Here is a 20,380-nt window from a genome sequence, read left to right on the forward strand (position 1 = left end):
GATTACCTCACCATGGTATGTAGAGAAAAAAAGATACCCTACTCTGAGAACAAAGAACAGAGTATGCCATTCATATAAAAAGCACAATATTCATTTTATTCCTTACAGTGGAGAGAAATGTTTCTCTCTGAATCTCTCTGATTTATCACCATTTAACTTAAGAAGATTTTTGCTCATCCAAAGTTTGAGCAGAGAGATTGGGACTCAGTGATACTGAAATATACAGCTGGATATCATCAGAATAGCTGTGAAAATTGACACCATGTCTTCACATAATGTTACTGAAAGGAAGCATAGAGGGAAAAGAAGTGGAGCAAGGACTGACCTCGAGGAACCCCGTCTGACTCCCAGATCCATCCGTTCACAGTGAGTGGGGAGCATCATTCAGTGGTTTCAGTCAGGAAACCCAATAAAGATATATATAAATAAATAAGATATATTGATTTTCTATGTCTTTATTGTGTATAGAAACATCCACAAGTCAAAATAGTGTTTCCATGCTTTGCAGATGCAAACGACAACAACAAATCGACTGCAAAAATACTGTGCACCTGATTAGTTGTTAATTTATTAATCATCATTTAATGATTAACAACTATACTTGATTAGTTCATTTCCTTGTGATTAATTAATGCCATGTTAATTAATCATATATTTTGTCATAACTGAAGAAATTATCAGTGATTGTGATTGTCGTAGTTAGTTTCTTACTCATTTATTTTACCGTTTAAACGCTGAAATACTTCAGTATTCATAAATTACTAACAAATGATCTGTAATGTCATGTGGGCCTTTTTATCAAGTTGTCACTGGCGTTTAACAATTCATCATAAATTAGATGTTACTTAGCCATTGATAATAAAGAATAAATGTCAAATAAATATGAATTCACATTTATTAATGATGGTTATATTTGCTCTTTGTTCCCTCTGAGTCATTCAGAAGCTGCTTTTCATGGTGTGAAACCTCAGAAGATAAGAGGGAAACCACAGAGTCGTAGGAGTACAGAGCGGATCCACACCTCGGTACTGTATGACTGTATGACCTGTTTCACCACAGCTGTCTGCAGCTGCAGCTGCTCTCCACAGGGGGCGCTGTCCTGCAGCTGCTCTCCACAGGGGGCGCTGTCTACAGCTGCTCTCCACAGGGGGCGCTGTCTACAGCTGCTCTCCACAGGGGGCGCTGTCCTGCAGCTGCTCTCCACAGGGGGCGCTGTCTGCAGCTGCTCTCCACAGGGGGCGCTGTCTGCAGCTGCTCTCCACAGGGGGCGCTGTCCTGCAGCTGCTCTCCACAGGGGGGCGCTGTCTGCAGAATGTAATCTAAATATAACCAAAAATCATCTGATTACAAATATGTCAAGTGAATGTAGTACTAATACTACTGCTACACTACTATGCAGTATGTAAGCTCCGCCCCCGGTTCCACTTTGTAGTCTCTGTCGTTCTTCTGAGCGACGCTGAGCTCTGTGGCGTAATTTTCTCTGATAAACAGCTCCACTCAACACTGATTATTTTTTAACGGAGAAATGTCATTTAAGACAGATATTGAATAGAAACATTTCAAATTAAGAATTAATCATTGATTGGAGAACGCCTGTTCACTGTATAAAGGAGGTTTCTGACCGAACTCCTAAAACCGGACAACGTGCTTGTAGTCCTTTGTAGTTTTTCAGTGTTTTATCAGAGAACTCTGTTTAATTGCTCCATGTAAAACAGAGTTATAGCTTGTATAGCTTTGTCCTGCTATGACATCATGCTAACCGTGGCTCCACTGGGTTCCACTGGTGAAATGCTAAAGAGTGGAACCCGCCTCTACTCTGTCATAGGAAGTTATGTTTCCTCAGACATAGCATATTGCTGGTAGTGTTGCTACTACTACTATTACTACTACTACTCCTACTGCTAGTACTAGTACTACTGCTGCTTTTACTACTACTGCTGCTACTAGCTAGCCTACTTGTTAGCTAGCTCACACATTTTCTCCAGGAAATGTACTTTTCTTTAGTTACAAGGCTGTTATGCATATTATCATATTATATCAAATGCTAAATACCTAATATTATTATTTCCACATGACCCTAGGGGGCGCTCTGTACTGTGATTATCGGTGATGTGTTCAGGTTCGAGGTTCAGACGAGTACTGTCGTTAATCGCAGTAAAGAGCGCCCTCTAGAGGATTATGGCTTTCATTCAGCAGTTACCAACACAAGTACTGTGTACTGAATACTGTGTACTGAGTACTGTGTAGGCTACTGAGTAGTGTGAGAAGTTTTTCTTAAGTCGTGAACAAACATAATAACGAAAACAAGAGAAAACAACAAAGATGGCGGCTTAGCACAAGAGTTTGCATAACAACTAGTGAACCAAAGCAGGTTAGCATCATCAGCAGGTTGCTGAGCTGAAACCTGACTGTTGTATAAAAGAGATTCTCATTATTACTTTAATCATCTTACTACTCTGCAGCCAGATACATTTGCTGATTTCAATCAATTTAATTTGACTCATGTCAGTATGATTTATTTCAAGCAGTAATCATAAAAAAGGAATTAACTCCTGAAACAAGTTGATTTTTTTTTTTCACGACAGCAAAATTACTGAAATAATTTGATTAAAAACATTCTGAAGTCTGGACACAAGATGGCAGCCCTGTGTAGCTGCCATGTTTTTTTTTTGCAGTTTATATACATTTATGCTGTCTAGTGAAGCAGAAATGCCACATAATCATATTTTAATCTGATTCATATAATTTTTTAGTAAGCTGTGATTGTCATTATTGCAGAGAGAGAGAGAGAGTGGGTGAGCGGGGAAAACCTTGTTGAGGTTTCAGAACACACACACACACGCACACACACGCACACACACACATGCACACGCACACACACACGCACACACGCCTCCCTCTGTCGGGGAGCAGCCTCTCCTGTCTGACCCGCTGCAGCTCGACGCCTCGCCGTCACACCGGAGGAAAAGCATCTGGATAAACACATCAGACCGGTAAGTTCTGGTTTTGGTTTTTGTTTTTGTTTTTTTGCTTTTCATACTGTGGAAATTGACTAAATATCTCAAGACTAAATACTTTTAGTCTTGAAGTAAAAACCTCTCCGTCTCTCTGCCACTTCTTATTTCTCTCCTTTCACTTCTCTATGATTCTCAGTTTACAGAACTATTTTCTCCATCTATTATCAGGCTTTCACCTTCTTACTATTATTATAATTATACTATTATTACTATTATAATACTACTATTATAATTCTTCTTCTGTTGCCTCAGTAGAGTCTCTGGGGGAGACCGTCGGCTAAATATAATGTCATCTAAATGTCAGATTTTTTTTTGATCTCTAGAAGTAGAAACTGTTTTTGTTTGATCTTGGTAAAAATGTATTTGCAGAGTCTCTGCTGTGAGTCTCAGCCTGCTGCATCCTGCAGGCTCAGCAGTTCAAAATGTAATCTGATTACAGATTACTGATTACCTCGTTCAAATAGTTGCGGATACTGAAATCTGCTGTAATAGTCACAGTCGGCATCACAGTCTTACCTTGAGTTACTTGTGTGTTATATGTATGTTAAAGCGATAATGTATTTCTATATACAGACTGTTCGAACAGTGCTGTAGAGCGACGGGTTTCTCTGTGACCTCACAGAGAAAATGTCTTTAACTATCAAACATTTTCACAAGTCTTTACAATCTGGTTTCAGGAGCTAAACATTATAGTAGTTACTGTTTTTAATCAAATTACATGGAATCTGATTACAATAACCTCCTCAACCCTGAGATACTGGATCCTTATAGATGTGTTTGTTTTACTTCTATATATTATCTGTGTATTTGTTTTATGGTCAAAACACAGTTCCACCCTGCAGTCTGTTTCTGTTGTTTTGAAACAACAACAAACACCTCTAATCCAGAACTAAAGCACCAACAAGTTATGATGTTTACCAGTCAAAAGTTTGGACACACCACATTTTTCTTTATTTTTTTTTACTATTTTCCACATGTTAGAATAACAGTAAAGACTCAAAACTATGAAATAACACAAATGGAATTCTGCAGCGACCAAAAAAGTGTTAAATCAAAACTATCTTATATTTTAGATTCTTTGCCTTGATGGAAAGGAAAAGGCTTTGGAAAGAAATTCATACATAGGATCAACTTCACTATTTATATTTGTGTAAGAAACTCATTTCAAGCATTTAAGCAGAAGCCTTTAGATCAAAATGCTTTAAGAGAATGAAACACAGAACATTCAGTCAGGTTCAGACTGTGGCTGCAGTTCTCTACAGTATCTGTGTGGACTGATCACTGTCCTGCAGTAAACACACTCAGCTCCTGCTATCTTGCAGCGTCTCTTGGGTTTGTTTCTCTTTAACTCCTGTAACTTCCTGTGAGTGAGGCCGAGTCAGCGTTCTTCCTCAGGGCCAATCAGAAACCGAATGAGTTCAGGTGTTGCGGTCAACTTTTACACACCGTTGTTTCTCTGCGTCTGCCTCTGGAGCTCCGAGTGACATTTCAATAAGGGAAGTCAGCGAGGACGGAGCCGGCCGGTCGTCCAGTTTGATGTTTATTCTGCTGGGACGTCTCACCAAGCAGAAGTTCACAGCAGGAACACGCTGCGTTTGAGGAACAGTCTGCTGGCATGCCATATAATGTCACGTTCTTTTCTCAGTTTTCTCCGTCTGTGTGACAGCAGGTTCAGAGTAAAACTGGTTGCACTGGTCAGCTCTTGTTTGCATGTTTGCAAACCTGCCTGTTCCCCAATGGCTTTACTGTAAAAAAAGAGTCACCCTGCGTTCAGGTGCTGCTGGGAGAGTCGGACATCCGGGACTTCCAAGTCGGCTGTTAATTAGCGTTGCGTTCATGTGCTGTTTTGTCAGAAAGTCCAGTTTATTTCTAGTTTATTTTTACAGAGAATGAGCCTACCTACATCTAACTGAACAATCAATCACAAAACAAAGGGATGCACCGGTCGTTATTTGACTGTTTCTTTGAGGCCGATATAGGATATTCAATATTTTCCCACCCGTATGAGCCAATACCGACACGCACTTCTGTGAGAATCTTAGTACAAATGCAGGTGCAGAACAGGTGTGACTTTTCAGACAGGCTGATATTAAGATAATCAAGTTGTTTTGAAACAAAACACCGTGTCAGTTTTATTCTGTTGCTAATTTGACAGTTGTATTAAGTGACCTAGAAAAAAAATGACAGTTCCACAATCGACCAGCTGATATATTGGAACAAACCCATGTAATACAGTCTGCAACAAGACAGAAAACAGCATGTTGGAGACAGAACCGACCAGCAGCGACCCGAGAGCCTCAGAGACCAGGAGGAGCTGAAGACAAACGATAAAGAAAACATGGCCGTCCTGCAGCTTAACGAGCTAATTTAACGAAATTCATTTAAACAAATGTTAGTCATGATGGTTAGACTGCTAACTACAAACCTGTAATAAAGCTGCATGTGTATAGAAGTGTTTTCTTACTGCTGACACTAAACTTCATTTTTCCACCTTGTTGAGAAGGTTTCTGCGTCATAACTTGAAAACTCGGGTATCAAAACCTTCTCTGACCTTCCAGCTTAATCATCCGATTTTGAATGGCGTGTGAAAAAATGTTTTTTTCCGATATATCTGAGAACACGTGAATGCAGGGTGAGTTCTTAACTGGAAATACTCATCTCGCCTGGTTAAGATTAGATGAAACTTTATTGATCCTGTGGGGAAATCGGGTCGCTGCAGCAGCAAAAGCAGCAGAACAAAGAAAAATATAATATGAATATAAGAATAGAGTTAAACATGATGCACCTGTTTATGCTTGAAGAATATTCATTTATTATTTCATTACATTTAATTTATTTTACTGTTGCACCAACTGTAAGTCGCTCCGGATAAGAGCGTCTGCTAAACGCCTAAATTGTAAATTCAAAATTTTATGCTTGAATCTGTAAACCGAACATTACGTCTGAAGCTCCACCGCAGGTTTTGTTCTGCTGGATGAACTGGGTCAGTCTGCTCAGTCTGGGGTTAACTGGCCTCATTCTCTGCAAACTTCCTCTCAGTATACAGACACCTGAGAACAAACCAGATATTCAAATGAACCACCTAAAACAACCACAACTGGAACATTCCCATACAAGAATGAACAATATTTACCAGTAAGATAAATTCATACCTTCCATTATACAAATAATGCTAACCAAACTAGCAAAAAAAAAAAACATGATGATGCTTGTGGCACAGTTTCATGTGATTTAAATATCCTGTCTAGTGGGTTCATGTCTTTCATAATGTTTCTTATGAGATTGAGTTTCTCCAGATTGCATTCAAACTGAAGATAATGAACACACTATAGAATTAATACTGTAGAAGGTGTTCTTTACTGTGATTACATATATGACGGTGATGTAGATAATAAATCATAAAAGTCCTCAAAGATATTATTGCTTTCACACACCGGCTACTAACGTTGTGTACTGTTCGAAAAGTTTTCTTCAAAGTTGTGTACATGCATGCGTCTTAATGGGAATTATCAGTAAACTTCTAACGGCAAATGACCAATCAGGTTACGTGGCTGAAGTGATCCGTTGTTTAAATATAGGCCGATATCGTCGCCATCAGGTGAAAAAATCTTTGAGTTGAGAAACTTCTGTGACCCTCGGCTTTATGAAACCTTTTCAGAACCAATTAATAAACTCAAAATGATGCTCAAGCTAAAAACAAAGCTGTTTTTCTTAGTTAATGAAAAGTTGACATTTTGGAGTTGCACAGTTTTCACCTGACAACAGCGACATGTTGGAAGATTCAGGATTCAATACTTTATTGCCATGTTAACAGAGCTGATAGGAGTTTGTCTTAGTGCAGCTCGAATTGAAATGGATAAAACCATAAAAGAAGACAACAGAGCAACATTACAACAGATTCACGTTCCAGTAAACAATATTAAACAGATTTGCACGATCCGTCCTGCCCCGGCTCCAGTCTGTCCCTCCTGTAGTTTACAGTTGGATCGGATCTGATCGTGACTCTATTTCTCAAAAGCAACTAGCGACAAATCTAGTGAATTTTTCAGACAATTGAGAAAAGTGTTAATTTTTCTCTCAAAGCATTTGGTGACAAATCTGTACAGCGGATAGCGATGCATGTACATTTTGTGCTACTTACTTGTCTAATCCAAAGAAGTCTGATGATCACAGCACTTACCACACACAGTTTAGCTCCTCCCACATCTGGACACTTCTTGCGACTTCTGAGCAGCCAATAGCTACTTTCCTTGGAAGGGAGTTTGTCTAATCATCTTCTTCTGTTCTGTCTTTGTTCGCAGCAGAAGAGGAAGTGATGTACAACCTATCAGAGGGCGCTGGTGTGAACACCACCAACAACACCTTCAGCATAGAGGACTATGACTATACTGGGGATTATGATGTGACTGAGCCATGCACGTTCAACAACACTGAGAACATGGAGCTGGTGCTGGGACCGTACATCCACTCCATCATCTGCATCCTGGGCCTGGTAGGCAACAGCCTGGTGATCGTCACCTACGCCTTCTACAAGAGGGCCAAGTCCATGACCGATGTTTACCTGCTGAACGTCGCCATCGCGGACCTGCTGTTCGTGGTGGCGCTGCCTCTCATCATCTACAACGAGCAGTCGCACTGGGACATGGGGGCGGCGGCCTGCAAGCTGCTGCGCGGCGTCTACAGCGTTAACCTGTACAGCGGCATGCTGCTGCTGGCCTGCATCAGCACCGACCGCTACATCGCCATCGTCCAGGCCCGCCGCAGCTTCCGGCTGCGCTCCCTCCTCTACAGCCGGATCATCTGCGCCATCGTCTGGATCTGCGCCTTGCTCCTCTCCATCCCCACCTTGTACTACTACGACAGGTACCTGCCCTCCCACAGCCCGGCGGACTACGAGGGAGAGGAGTACGGTATCATCAGACCATACAGCGAAGAGACGGAGCCAATGTATAAGAACGTTACCAAGACCTTGGAGTACGTCTGTGAGTTGAGGTTCGCGGACAACACGACGGCGTGGATGGTAAAGGTTCTCGTCCCGAGCACCCAGATGGCCGTGGGTTTCTTCCTGCCCCTGCTGATCATGGTCTTCTGCTACACCAGCGTCATCGTCACCCTGCTGCGCGCCAGGAACTTCCAGAGGCACAAGGCGGTGCGGGTGGTGCTGGCGGTGGTGGCGGTGTTCATCGCCTGCCACATGCCCTACAACCTCACCCTGTTCTACGAGACCGTGATCATGTTCTTCGAGCAGGCGTGCGGGTCGGCCGACGACCTGCAAGTGGCCAAGACCGTCACCAAGACCCTCGCTTACCTGCACTGCTGCCTGAACCCGGTGCTGTACGCCTTCATCGGGGTGAAGTTCAGGAACCACTTCAGGAAGATCGTCCAGGACCTGTGGTGCCTGGGGAAGAGGTACATCGCCCCGCGGCGCTTCTCCAGGGTCACCTCCGAAATCTACGTGTCCACTCGCCGGTCTGTGGACGGATCCAGCGACAACGGGTCGTCCTTCACCATGTGAGCCGGCCTGGGGTTCGTTTGAGGAGCGGTGAAACGGGGTTCGCCTTTGGCTCACTTTTCTTTTACAAGATTTACGAGATTTTTTTGGGGAAAAATGTATTTATCTCAGAGTTTGAGTTTTGCCTAAAACTTTGACCCAAGCCTGAAAAAATTCCTAGCCAAACTTGACCTGTGCTCATGCTGATTTTTACGAGTCCAAATCTTAATTTAACTGATTGAAGCCTAGGAATAATTTTTTAACGATATGTTGCTAAAAACATATTAGCATAAAATATTTTCTTTTTCGCCTTTATTAGACCGTTCAGAGTCGAGAGAGACAGGAAAGGTTGGGAGAGAGAAAGAGAGGGATGACATGCGACAAAGGTCCTGGATCAGATTCAAACCCAAGACGCCTACATGGTAAGCGTCTTAGGTCAACGAGCCACCAGGACGCCCCAGCATAAAATATTTTCAACCATTTTCAAACCTGGGGGCATCCCGGTGGCTCAGTTGACTAAGGCATTTAAGATGAAACCACAATATCCCGGGTTCGAATCCGGGCCTGGGACCCTCGTTGCACATCACCCCCCCCACCGCCAAATTAACCCCTAAACTAACCCCTTTAAATAATTTCAAACCTGTGCCTGATCCAAAATTGAGCAAATGAGTGTGAAATTCAGTCACACTTGACCTGAGCCCATCCGGTCTTTGCTGATTAAACCTAGTCTTGTTTATTGTCGAGTCAGCAGACAACAATCACACCTAAAGTTTCACCATCGGTCCGCCTCAGTGGTGAGCGCTCACCACAGGTAGTTCCCCTTTGCTCTGAATGTTTTATTATCTCTCTGTTGGTGTATGCTTATGTTCATTACCTGAAAATTTGAGCCCAGACTGGCAGGAACTGGAAAACCTGAACTGAGCCACAAGGGAAAAGCAATCCGGACTAAAGCCTGATGTGCTCATCATCTTCTAATGATGATTCTAAGATGATTCCATGTTTCAGTAAAGATATATATCAGTAGAAATGTGATAAACTGGGTGCTGGGAAGTGCAGGAAAAAAGAGTTGCCCGCACACTGACAAAAAATACAAAAGAGGCTCCTCAGATGCAAAAAAAGGGAAAAGATTTATTTACATAGAGCAGCTAAAAAGTGGCACAAGTGCAGTGAACAAACAAAAGTTGAACATTTTGGTCATAAAACCGTCCTCAGCACCACACAGAGACTCATTATACTCATTATTTGCTTGTCCTACACACCTGACTTACATTTTTGATAACCGTTTTTGCTAAAGACACCCCTACTTGATCAAAGTATTGATTCTTGCCGCACACCAAATCTCTAGAAAAGGTTCCTTTTATTTTACGTGAGATGGAAAAAGTTTAGGAGCGAACGCCACGTTTCGCTTCCTGCTTCTTCAGGTTTATGAACCTGCGAACCTTGCGGCAAGAATTAAGACTTTACAACATAGATATATATCAGTGCACACAGTACTTTGTATTTTCAAGTATATTTTTTTCTTATTGAGCTCAAGCTCTAAACCGACCAGCGACTGAGGAAGCCTGCTCTGGTCCGTCCAACTCCTCGTCTGATTCTACTTCAGTCGACTTTCTGTGGAAATCCAGCAGAGTTTGGAGTCAATTCCCTTCAAACTTCATGAATTCAGGGATTATTTTCAGGAAGTCCTGCTGCAGAGAGCTTCTTATGTTAGTCTATTAATACATTATTAGAGATGAGAGCTCAATAATCAAGAAATTAGTTTCAATTTACAGTTTGAAATGTGAGATTTTGAGGTTTAGTTTAGTTTAGTTTAGTTTATTACGTTTATTTGTCAGGGACCATGTGCAAAAGAGAACATTGATCTCAGTAAAGAGAAAAGATGCTTTGCACCAGATTATAGCTATTTGCTAATTTCCATCTGCAGTCCCAGGGCAGGTCGACATAAAATACAACACAAACAATACAATAAATTACAGAGTACATGTTGAAGTACATGTTGAATTGTCCCAAACCCCGATACCCGCCGAGCGACTGCTGAACCTCTTTGCTTTATTTCAGGGGTCAGATTGTATTTTCAGCCTTTTTTCTTCCTCAAAAGTAAGTTTTTCTGTTTTTAGTTTTGTCTTGATCGCTCCCTGTGATATTTAAGTTAGTGATGTCCACTGAAGGCTGTGTCTGTATATTTTATACTTATTATTTTTTTTATGAATAATTTAGCTAACATGGAATGTGCCAATTGAAACAGTTGAATGTAATATTACTGTTAATTCTTATAATCTACAGTAAACAGATGTATGCATAATGCTTGATGTATTTTACATGGCTAAATAAATGTTTTTTTCTGTGTTTTCGATAAATATTTATTATGTTAAATATTTGACTACTATTTACCAGAGGTGTGACCAAGTCAGCTTTGCTCGAGCCCCAAGTCAGTCTCAAGTCTTGAGGCACAAGTCTCAAGTCTAAATGTAGATTACCAAGTCAAGTCCATGTCATTAATGTCAAGTCTCAAGTCTAAATGTAGAACAGCAAGTCAAGTCAGAACAATTCAAGAGTCCAGTATCAATTTAATATCTTAAAGAAAACTAAATATCTAGGACTTTTCAATGCAATATGGTTTTAACAGGATAAAAACTTGGTAAGAGCATCATGAGTTTGATTTCTATAATCAGTTTCAACTTCAATAAATTCAATCATTCCATACAAATTCAGAAAACAGAATTTAAATTCAGTCGTCCGCTGGAACAAATCTCATCACTTTCAATCTAAGTCATTTACACAAACACAAGATCTCAAGTCAAGACTTTAGAAACCTTTTCAAGTCATCAAAGTACAAGTCAGAGTCAAGTCCCAAGTCACCAGAACCCAAGTCAAGTCAAGTCTCAAGTCTTCTCTTCATGCAGCAAGTCAAGTCTCAAGCAAATAAAACTGTGACTTGGGTCTAAGTCATGTGACTCGAGTCCCTGCCTCTGCTATTTACAGTCAATAAGTACAATAAGTTAAAACCACTAATTACCACACACACACATACACACACACACACTGTACCAACTGTAGTTCTCAGTCTAAACACAAGATGACGCCATTCACATTTTTAACTTGGTTTTGGCCATAGATCTACATTTATCATCAGTCAGTATGTGCTCAGTGATTGGTGGCTTCACAAGTGCAGCCTCTGTCATCCATCTGGTGTTACTACAGAGGTCAGAGGTCAGGGTCTGGCTCGAGGACACTTCAGCAGGACAGATGTTTGCTGTCACAAATACTTATTAATTTCTGCCTGGTTGTTGAATGATTTGATTTTGTGGTGAAACTGAAGCGGCAGGACCAACAGGATCCTGCTGCCGGCACAAAGCCTCTTCTGTTGTGAAGACACTCCACTTCTGGTGTGACGCAACCACAGAGGAAGAGGAAGCTGTGACATTTCCAAAACATAATCCACTGTTGTTTCTGCACTGTAAAAACTCATGGTGCAATTTAGTGAAATCAACTTTAATAATTAACTCATTGTAAACAGATGAGGTTTTCAAGTTACTATTATTGGTTTAAAAAGCTTCCTCACATAATCACGAGTTCATGACTTGTGACTTGTGACAATATATTACCAAGCGTTCACTAACCTGATCATATAACTGTAATAAGGAACATGAATTATATTGGCTTATTAGCAGACTTCCCAGCATGCATTGTGTTACGACCCCTAAATGTTAGGCTCGTTTGAGATGACTTCCTGCTCGCCTGGAAAATAGACAAGAGTAGCACACTCACTGCTCTTCTTCTTCTTCTTCAGTTTTGTTTAACGGTGGTTGATAAACAATTTAAAAGATGCATTACCGCCACCCACACTCACTGCTCTAACGACCCAGACCTTCACGTTACTTATTTTTATTTTAATGTAGGCATTACAGGTGGCATTTATGGAAAATATTACATAGCGTTCTAATAAAATAATATACGGACTGCTCATGGAGTGACATCTTGGAACAGATATAAAAACTGAACATTTCACTGTGGGTGTGTGATACAACTGTGATGAACCAATGAGCGCTCAGCTCGAGGCGTTTCCCATCATCCTCGGAGCTGTGCGGTCGGTGGAGAGCGGCTGCAGCGCCTCGCCCCCGTGAGATTCCCGTGGCTCGCGCAGTCGGGTCGGCGGAGCGAGTCGGACAACTTTTCTAACCATCATGCAACGGGCCAAGCAGTCGCTGGTCAAAACTGCGCAGGACTTGCTCATCTCATCTCTGTCTAGAGTACCAAGGGGGCAACATAAACTAAGTCCAAGAAAAAGGGAGCCAAAGTGGAATAAACTGAATAAAAGATAATTTATTTTACAAAAGGCTCAATCAGTAAGTCAAAGAAAGCTTTAAAAGGCTTCAGGGTGGCCAAGGCCAAAATAATAAACAAGACAACCCACACTGCCTAGAAATAAAATAACTAAACTGGATTAAACCAAAAGTACAATTCTAAACTCCCTGACTGACCAAAACAGGAGAAAAGGGCGGAGTAAAACAAACGGCAGCACGCCGCCACAGAGCTTCCACAACATCACAACAGAAACAGCTCAAACAGGAACTAAGGGGATGGTGAGGAACAGCCAAGTGACGGGGACTGGAGCTTCTCTCCGGCTTTTATACTCTGGTCCTGATTGCTGACGAGCTCCAGGTGAGGCCACCTGACCTCACACACCAATCACTGAGTCAGAGGGGGCGGGTCTGAAGCAGAGAGATAGACAGCAACGCCCCAAACCACGGCCAGGATTTGGCATACAGGCCGTAACACAGTGAATTAGAGATAACTCTCCAGAAACCTTCCTTCTTCTTGTTTGCATAAAGCTCCAGGATGGAGACTTGTTATGTATGTGTGTTCAATTTCTGATAAAAAATGAAAGAAATGATAACCATGATGAAAATCTGTGTGCATTTCAATATTTAAACCTGATGCTCAACATATTTGATGTGTTTTTTTATTAAAGAAAAAAGTTTTTTTGCACACCTAAAGCTATTTGAGTGACAGGTACATAGGACAAAAAAACAAAAAGGTAAATACTGAGAAAGTATTATAGTCCGGCACTCTGATAAGATACGACACATTCAAGTATCATGCAAGTGTAGACAGGACTATGTTTCTTTCTCATGTGTTTTTTATTTAACAGTAGCCCTTCACATGGCATTTAGCGAGTCACATGACTTGGACTCCAGTCACAGTTTTAATAGCTTGAGACTTGACTTGCTGCATGAAGAGAAGACTTGAGACTTGACTTGACTTGGGTTCTGGTGACTTGGGACTTGACTCTGACTTGTACTTTGATGACTTGAAAAGGTTTCTAAAGTCTTGACTTGAGATCTTGTGTTTGAGTAAATGACTTAGATTGAAAGTGATGAGATTTGTTCCAGCGGACGACTGAATTTAAATTCTGTTTTCTGAATTTGTATGGAATGATTGAATTTATTGAAGTTGAAACTGATTATAGAAATCAAACTCATGATGCTCTTACCAAGTTTTTATCCTATTAAAACCATATTGCATTGAAAAGTCCTAGATATTTAGTTTTCTTTAAGATATTAAATTGATACTGGACTCTTGATTTGTTCTGGCTTGACTTGCTGTTCTACATTTAGACTTGAGACTGACTTGGGACTCGAGCAAAGTTGACTTGGTCACACCTCTGACTTCCTGACTAGTGACAGAATAAATATAACTGGAAAGCTGATCATCAATCAGCAGATTCAACAGATTTGATATTTGCTGATTCTTAAGTTTATTCAGTGAGTTTTACATCAGAGCAACTAATGAACTTTGACCCAGCTGTTATATAACATTTCAGTCCACTTGTAATTTCAAAGCAGTGATGAAACGTATTATATTTCCAAGTTGAAGTGCCTTGATGTTTTTTGCAGTGCAGTGAAGGAATGTGTTCAGCAGCCAAACCCCTCTGAGCCGCTGAAAGGTTTTAATATGTGAGTTTCTGTTTCTGAAGCTTTGGCAACCGGATCCTGTTGGCATTTGGAAACGCAAGTCAGCGAGGAAGGAAACCGTTTCTGAACGTTGCAAAAAACCTGCTGCACTTACTGACATGAGCTGCAGTGAGAGTGACTGTAATCATTTCAACAGTTTGAGGCCTGTAAGAAAGAGAAACTGCTTTTGTTCTCCATCGACTTCCGCTGGCATCAGTATCAAACAGACAGGAAGCTGGAGCCAAATTATTACACAGAAAGCACTAATATTAAAGCTGCAGTATGCAACTTTTTTCACATTAAAGCTCCATCTTCTCCTGTCCAGAGTTTTATTTTGTGTCTTTCTGTCCATTCAAAGCTGTGTGTGTGGTGTCATGAACCAAAAACACTCTCAATCCATTTCTCCACGTTCATTTTCCAGCATCTCTCTGAGCCTTACCAAGAACAGGCCGTTTCTGTCTCCGTGTCTTTAAGGCTCATTAATATTAACGACCCTCCGTTCCGATCGGCTAACCGTTTCGAGAGCGAAACGTGAGACGCCGCGGCCCGGCGGCTACAGGTAGGGAAAACTCTCCGGTAATAAACGATGACGACCGCTCGACCGCTTTGAAAAAAACACTTTGTTAGTCTATTATTTCTTACAGAAATGATAATGAGCGAACCTTTTCATTTGCAGAGTTTTCTTTGTTTTTAGGCACATTCATCTTTATGAGTAAATATTTTCATATTAATGCAAATCACATGAGGGTCACTGAAGGAAAAACTGATATTTGTTCATATTGGGTGTTTTCCTGATAATGAAGCCTGACTGCAGGTCAGTTTACCCGCAGCATTCACTACATTAATGTTTTATCTCGACCATAAAATAAAATTAACAAGCTCAATAAACTTCCACTTACAGTATATTCAGCCTGACTGTGAACTCTGCAGCTTCTGAATAAAAAACTGCATTAAATCCCCCAACGTATTAATATTCCAGTCACACATGGAGTCCAGGCCCGCTGTAGGCATTTACACACACACACACACACACACACACACACACACACACACCCATGGAGCAGGATTCATATGAGTGTGTGTATTGTTGGCTCGCAGTTAGATCGCTGTCATATTGCAAATAAAATATGCATAGCTGCCGCTCACAGCAACGCTCGACACAATCGAGGCTTTCAGATCATAAAGACGACGTGAAAACAGTCAGCAGGCAGTCAGCAGGCAGTCAGCAGGCAGTCAGCAGGCAGTCAGCAGGCAGTCTGCAGGCAGTCAGCAGGCAGTCTGCAGGCAGTCAGCAGGCAGTCAGCAGGCAGTCAGCAAGCAGTCAGCAGGCAGTCAGCAGGCAGTCAGCAAGCAGTCTGCAGGCAGTCAGCAGGCAGTCTGCAGGCAGTCAGCAGGCAGTCAGCAGGCAGTCAGCAGGCAGTCAGCAGGCAGTCTGCAGGCAGTCAGCAGGCAGTCTGCAGGCAGTCAGCAGGCAGTCAGCAGGCAGTCAGCAAGCAGTCAGCAGGCAGTCAGCAGGCAGTCAGCAGGCAGTCTGCAGGCAGTCAGCAGGCAGTCTGCAGGCAGTCAGCAGGCAGTCTGCAGGCAGTCAGCAGGCAGTCAGCAGGCAGTCAGCAAGCAGTCAGCAGGCAGTCAGCAGGCAGTCAGCAAGCAGTCAGCAGGCAGTCTGCAGGCAGTCAGCAGGCAGTCTGCAGGCAGTCAGCAAGCAGTCAGCAGGCAGTCTGCAGGCAGTCAGCAAGCAGTCAGCAGGCAGTCAGCAAGCAGTCAGCAGGCAGTCAGCAGGCAGTCTGCAGGCAGTCAGCAGGCAGTCTGCAGGCAGTCAGCAAGCAGTCAGCAGGCAGTCTGCAGGCAGTCAGCAAGCAGTCAGCAGGCAGTCAGCAAGCAGTCAGCAGGCAGTCAGCAGGCAGTCAGCAGGCAGTCAGCAGGCAGTCAGCAAGCAGTCTGCAGGCAGTCAGCAGGCAGTCAGCAAGCAGTCAGCAAGCAGTCAGCCGCTCTGCAGAACCGCTTTATCCAGCTGGTTCAGTCACATTAAGACCAGATCCTTCAGTATATCAGCAGTCAGTCAGACAGCCACAGCTAAACCCACAGACACCCGTCTGTAAACCAGCGGCTTCAGATCAAACAGCTGAAGCAATACTGAAGAGTTTTTTTTTCAAAATGCCGATACAAATATATATACAATAATAAAATAATAAATATAGCCGCATGGCATTGATCAATAACATTTTTGCCCGATTCCTTAGCTCCAAATTAAAGTTCGGTCTGAGAAGCCTGCAGAGCGAACTGGATCATCCTGACTCGTGTTTCATAAGAAAACATTTTTGACGTTTTTTCAAGAAACACAAACTGGCGGAAAATGTTTTTCGGCAAACCTTATGGATCCTCGAGGCAAAACTGTTCATCATGATCAGATACATATCTGCACCAAGTTCCACATCTGTACGGCTAACGGGACGGCGGGGCTGAGCTTTAGACTTTGGCTTCAGCTTGTTACAGCGCCCCCTGTGGGCCAGTTGCTGCCATTTTCTGTATCAGTAGTGGTTGACCGGGACTATCTTTATGACAAAATGGACAAAAAGTTATCAATGTATGGACGAGTTATTGAGCAAAATACAGGGTAATAATAATAATAGTAATAATAATAACAAGAATTCCAGCAATTACAATAAAAGAATATTTGAAAAAAGGAAGCCAAGCACTCAAGTGTTCAAAACTTTAAAAAGTCTTTATGTTCTTCCTGCATGTTTCAGCACAGTTTCCTTCATCAGTCGTATCTCTCAGTTTGTTTACAGACTTTAAACAGACTTTAATTTGGAGAATGCACTTTCCCTTCTCAACCCCGAACTTTCCTCATCATTTATTATCTAAAATGATCTCAAATCTAGAGGATCCAGTCTGTTAAAGTGTCTCATTTAGTCAACCAAGGACTTTTTAAGAAGAGCCATCATCTGGTTTAATGTTGTTGCTGTGAGTTGCTGTGACTTCTCAGACTGACAGAGATCATTTCTCATTTAGGAACAAAAGTCTTAATTTAGCCTGAATTCATCATCAGTCACATGAAGAGTTTCTGCTGATCATTTTAAATCAACAGATTTTAAAGATCACTCAAACGTTTCTGTCAGCAGTCAGGATCATTAAACAGATGAAGAAAGTTAATCAACAGTCTATTTAGTGATGAGGTTTGGTGTTACAAGTCCGGCCTCATCCTGGTTCCAGACTCCTGAGTCTCGTCCTGCCGCTCTTCAGATTTGGTCGAGAGATTCAGAGTCTGGTGTTGCTCTGTTCTACGCCGATTTCTCCATCGGAAAAACAATCGGGCCAATCAGAGCCTTTGTGGGCGGGACTAAAGTTTGAACCGTTCGTGCGACGGTTTTTCATTGGCGCTTCGGCAGAATAATATCTGTTGACATCACCTCCTTAACCAACAGATTGTCTTCGTAAAACCGATATTTTTGTCAAAAACGACCGACATTCTTTTTAAAGTTAGTAAATACGTCCAGCATCATGTGACTGAAGTAACATCAGAGCGGCCGATACGTCGGTCACTAGTGATTGGCTCAGGGAAAATTAGTTTATTAGTTTATTTACCAGGGGCCATGCACAACACAACTGTTGGGTCAGAGTTAGTTAGTTAGTCTGCAGTCCCTGGGCAGGAAGATATTAAAAAACAATACAGTACAATACAAACGATACAATACAAACAATTAAAAACAATACAATTAGCAAAGTTTACAAACAGTACATCACATATAAAACAACGTCATACAAAATATACATTATAGTCTCCATGTTGGAAAACAGTTGCTTCCATACAAGAGTTTAGATCAGTGATCACAACATCACCCCCCCACACAGAAAACAGCTGAGGAGGAAATCTCAGACTGAATAATGTTGTGGAAATGAAGATCAGACCTGATCTGCAGCTCAGTTTCAGTTTTCTGTTTAATCTCTAGATGATTAAAACAACATGCGGTCGTGTTTTTCCAGCAGAAGATCAGATCTGTGGAAATCCAGCCAGGTTTGTTACTGAATGACACACAAAAGACCACATAAGGTTTAAATATCCTACACCCAGAAAAACAAGGGTTCTTCAAGGGTTCTTTGGTTCTGTGTAGACCCATAGTGACTCAAAGAACAATCTGGTTTCTTAAAATAAAAAATTGCACAATCATAATAAAAACCCCAGTGCTGTTCTTAAAAAAACAAACATATTTTAATCCTGCTGGTTTGGAGCATTTCGGCCATGGAACAAACCTAAAGAACCATTTTCTGGTTCTCCATAGAACCTTTTTTGTTACGAGTATGACATCATTTCCACTGAAACAGGCTTATACAGGTAGAAGAGAAATGACAGACTCAGTTTCAAAGGGAAACACAGTGACCTTCCAGACAAAACCAACGAGCAGATGGAGCCACTAAGACCTGGCAGCAAGTCAGACACACAGGGTGTGTGTGTGTGTGTGTGTGTGTGTGTGTGTGAGTGTGTGTGTGTGAGTGAGAGAGAGAGAGAGAGAGAGAGAGAGAGAGAGAGACTCAATTACATTTGTCTTTGCTACACAGCCAGCCAGGTCATATCGAGGCTTTGTAGTTTCATCACAAATCTTCTACCAACCGTCATGATGGAGGAACATGTAGAACTGTGTGTTAGTTAATAAAGTGTAAATCTGTAGAACTGTGTGTTAGTTAATAAAGTGTAAATCTGTAGAACTGTGTGTTAGTTAATAAAGTGTAAATCTGTAGAACTGTGTGTTAGTTAATAAAGTGTAAATCTGTAGAACTGTGTGTTAGTTAATAAAGTGTAAATCTGTATGAAGCAGCTAGAAGCAGAGAGCAGCTGAGTCAGCTTGTTGTGGTGTGGCTGTAGATCCATTCAGTAACGTTCTCAGTAAAAGTGAATAGTGTGATAAGGTGGATTTGGTTACTGTGACACAGTAAACTGTCTTGTCTTTAGCCCTAGTCTCTACTCCAAAACACTCTGAGTTGTAGCTTGAGAAGAGTCAGCTCAGTTAACCTGAACAAACTGTTAGCTAGCTAACTAGCAGCAAACACACTGATGTTAATGTGAACACGCTAACGCTAGCTGCTACTAGCTACGTTAGCTAGTGTGCTAATCAGATGTGTTAACAACAAGACAGTGATGTTAGCTGACCAGATACTACGGGAGCGTGTCTATGTTCCCTCAGCCCATCCCAACTTACCTTCTGACAGCCTTCACCACAAGCCTCCTCTAACCTTAACCTCCGTGACCTCATGCCTCAACCCAGCCACCTCATCTGCCCTGGAACCACTCGACCGCAAGCAACCCTAACCTCAACCAGACGAGCTCCTCGCCTCAACACAGGGCTGAGGGAACATAGGGATGACCCAGATACTAAGCTGACATTATCTAAACACTAAATCAATCAGATGGATCAGTGATGAAATGATCAGTTCAGTCAGAAACAGACAGAAATTAACCGTCTGTTCAATTCTGTTGAGACGACAGAAACACAGTCAGCTGTTCAGAGCTGAGGACCTCCAACATGGCCGCCATCACCTGATGTCCCTCGATTCCCATCCTGCCAAGTGTTTCTCCTTGTTTCTGCAGTGAATGATCTTGTCTCTGTCTCCGCAGGTCAACTGAAGGACAGACAGAACAAATCCCTCTGATCTGAACATCATCTCGTCTCTTGAAGAGAGGCTGATCAGGAGAACGAGGTTTCAGCCTCAGACACATTCACTGTGGTTTTACTTGTTCTGAGTGTGTTGTCAGAAGCTCTGTTGAGTTTCCTGATCGGCTTTGGTCGCAAGAAAATGAAGCTCTTCCGTTTGTTTTCAACAACAAATTAGTCATACAGTATTTTTGATTCTCAGGCGTTCAGCTCAGCAAGGTCTTACTGTATTTCACATTAATAATTATCATATCTCTCTCCTGCCTACAT

General features: G+C 41.9%; 1 protein-coding gene across 2 annotated transcripts; it reads left to right on the forward strand.

Annotated features, from left to right (window-relative positions):
- The first annotated feature begins 2,833 nt into the window (after positions 1–2,833).
- Positions 2,834–10,854, forward strand: ccr6a (chemokine (C-C motif) receptor 6a). Of its 2 annotated transcripts, none has more exons than XM_071913335.2 (2): positions 2,834–2,993; positions 7,319–10,854. In XM_071913335.2, exon 2 carries the CDS (start codon positions 7,333–7,335, stop codon positions 8,530–8,532), a length of 1,200 nt encoding a protein of 399 aa, XP_071769436.1. In that variant the 5' UTR covers positions 2,834–2,993; positions 7,319–7,332; the 3' UTR covers positions 8,533–10,854. The 2 variants fall into 2 exon arrangements, with proteins under 2 accessions (XP_071769436.1, XP_071769437.1); XM_071913336.2 differs by having other exon boundaries at positions 7,322–10,854.
- The last annotated feature ends 9,526 nt before the right edge of the window (positions 10,855–20,380 follow it).

This window comes from Centroberyx gerrardi, chromosome 18 (genome assembly GCF_048128805.1).
Source record: "Centroberyx gerrardi isolate f3 chromosome 18, fCenGer3.hap1.cur.20231027, whole genome shotgun sequence".
In the NCBI taxonomy this organism is placed as follows: Eukaryota; Metazoa; Chordata; class Actinopteri; order Beryciformes; family Berycidae; genus Centroberyx; species Centroberyx gerrardi.

Coding starts and splice junctions, on each gene's coding strand:
- ccr6a (XM_071913335.2), top strand. CDS start 7,333: ATGTACAACCTATCAGAGGGCGCTGGTGTGAACACCACCAACAACACC.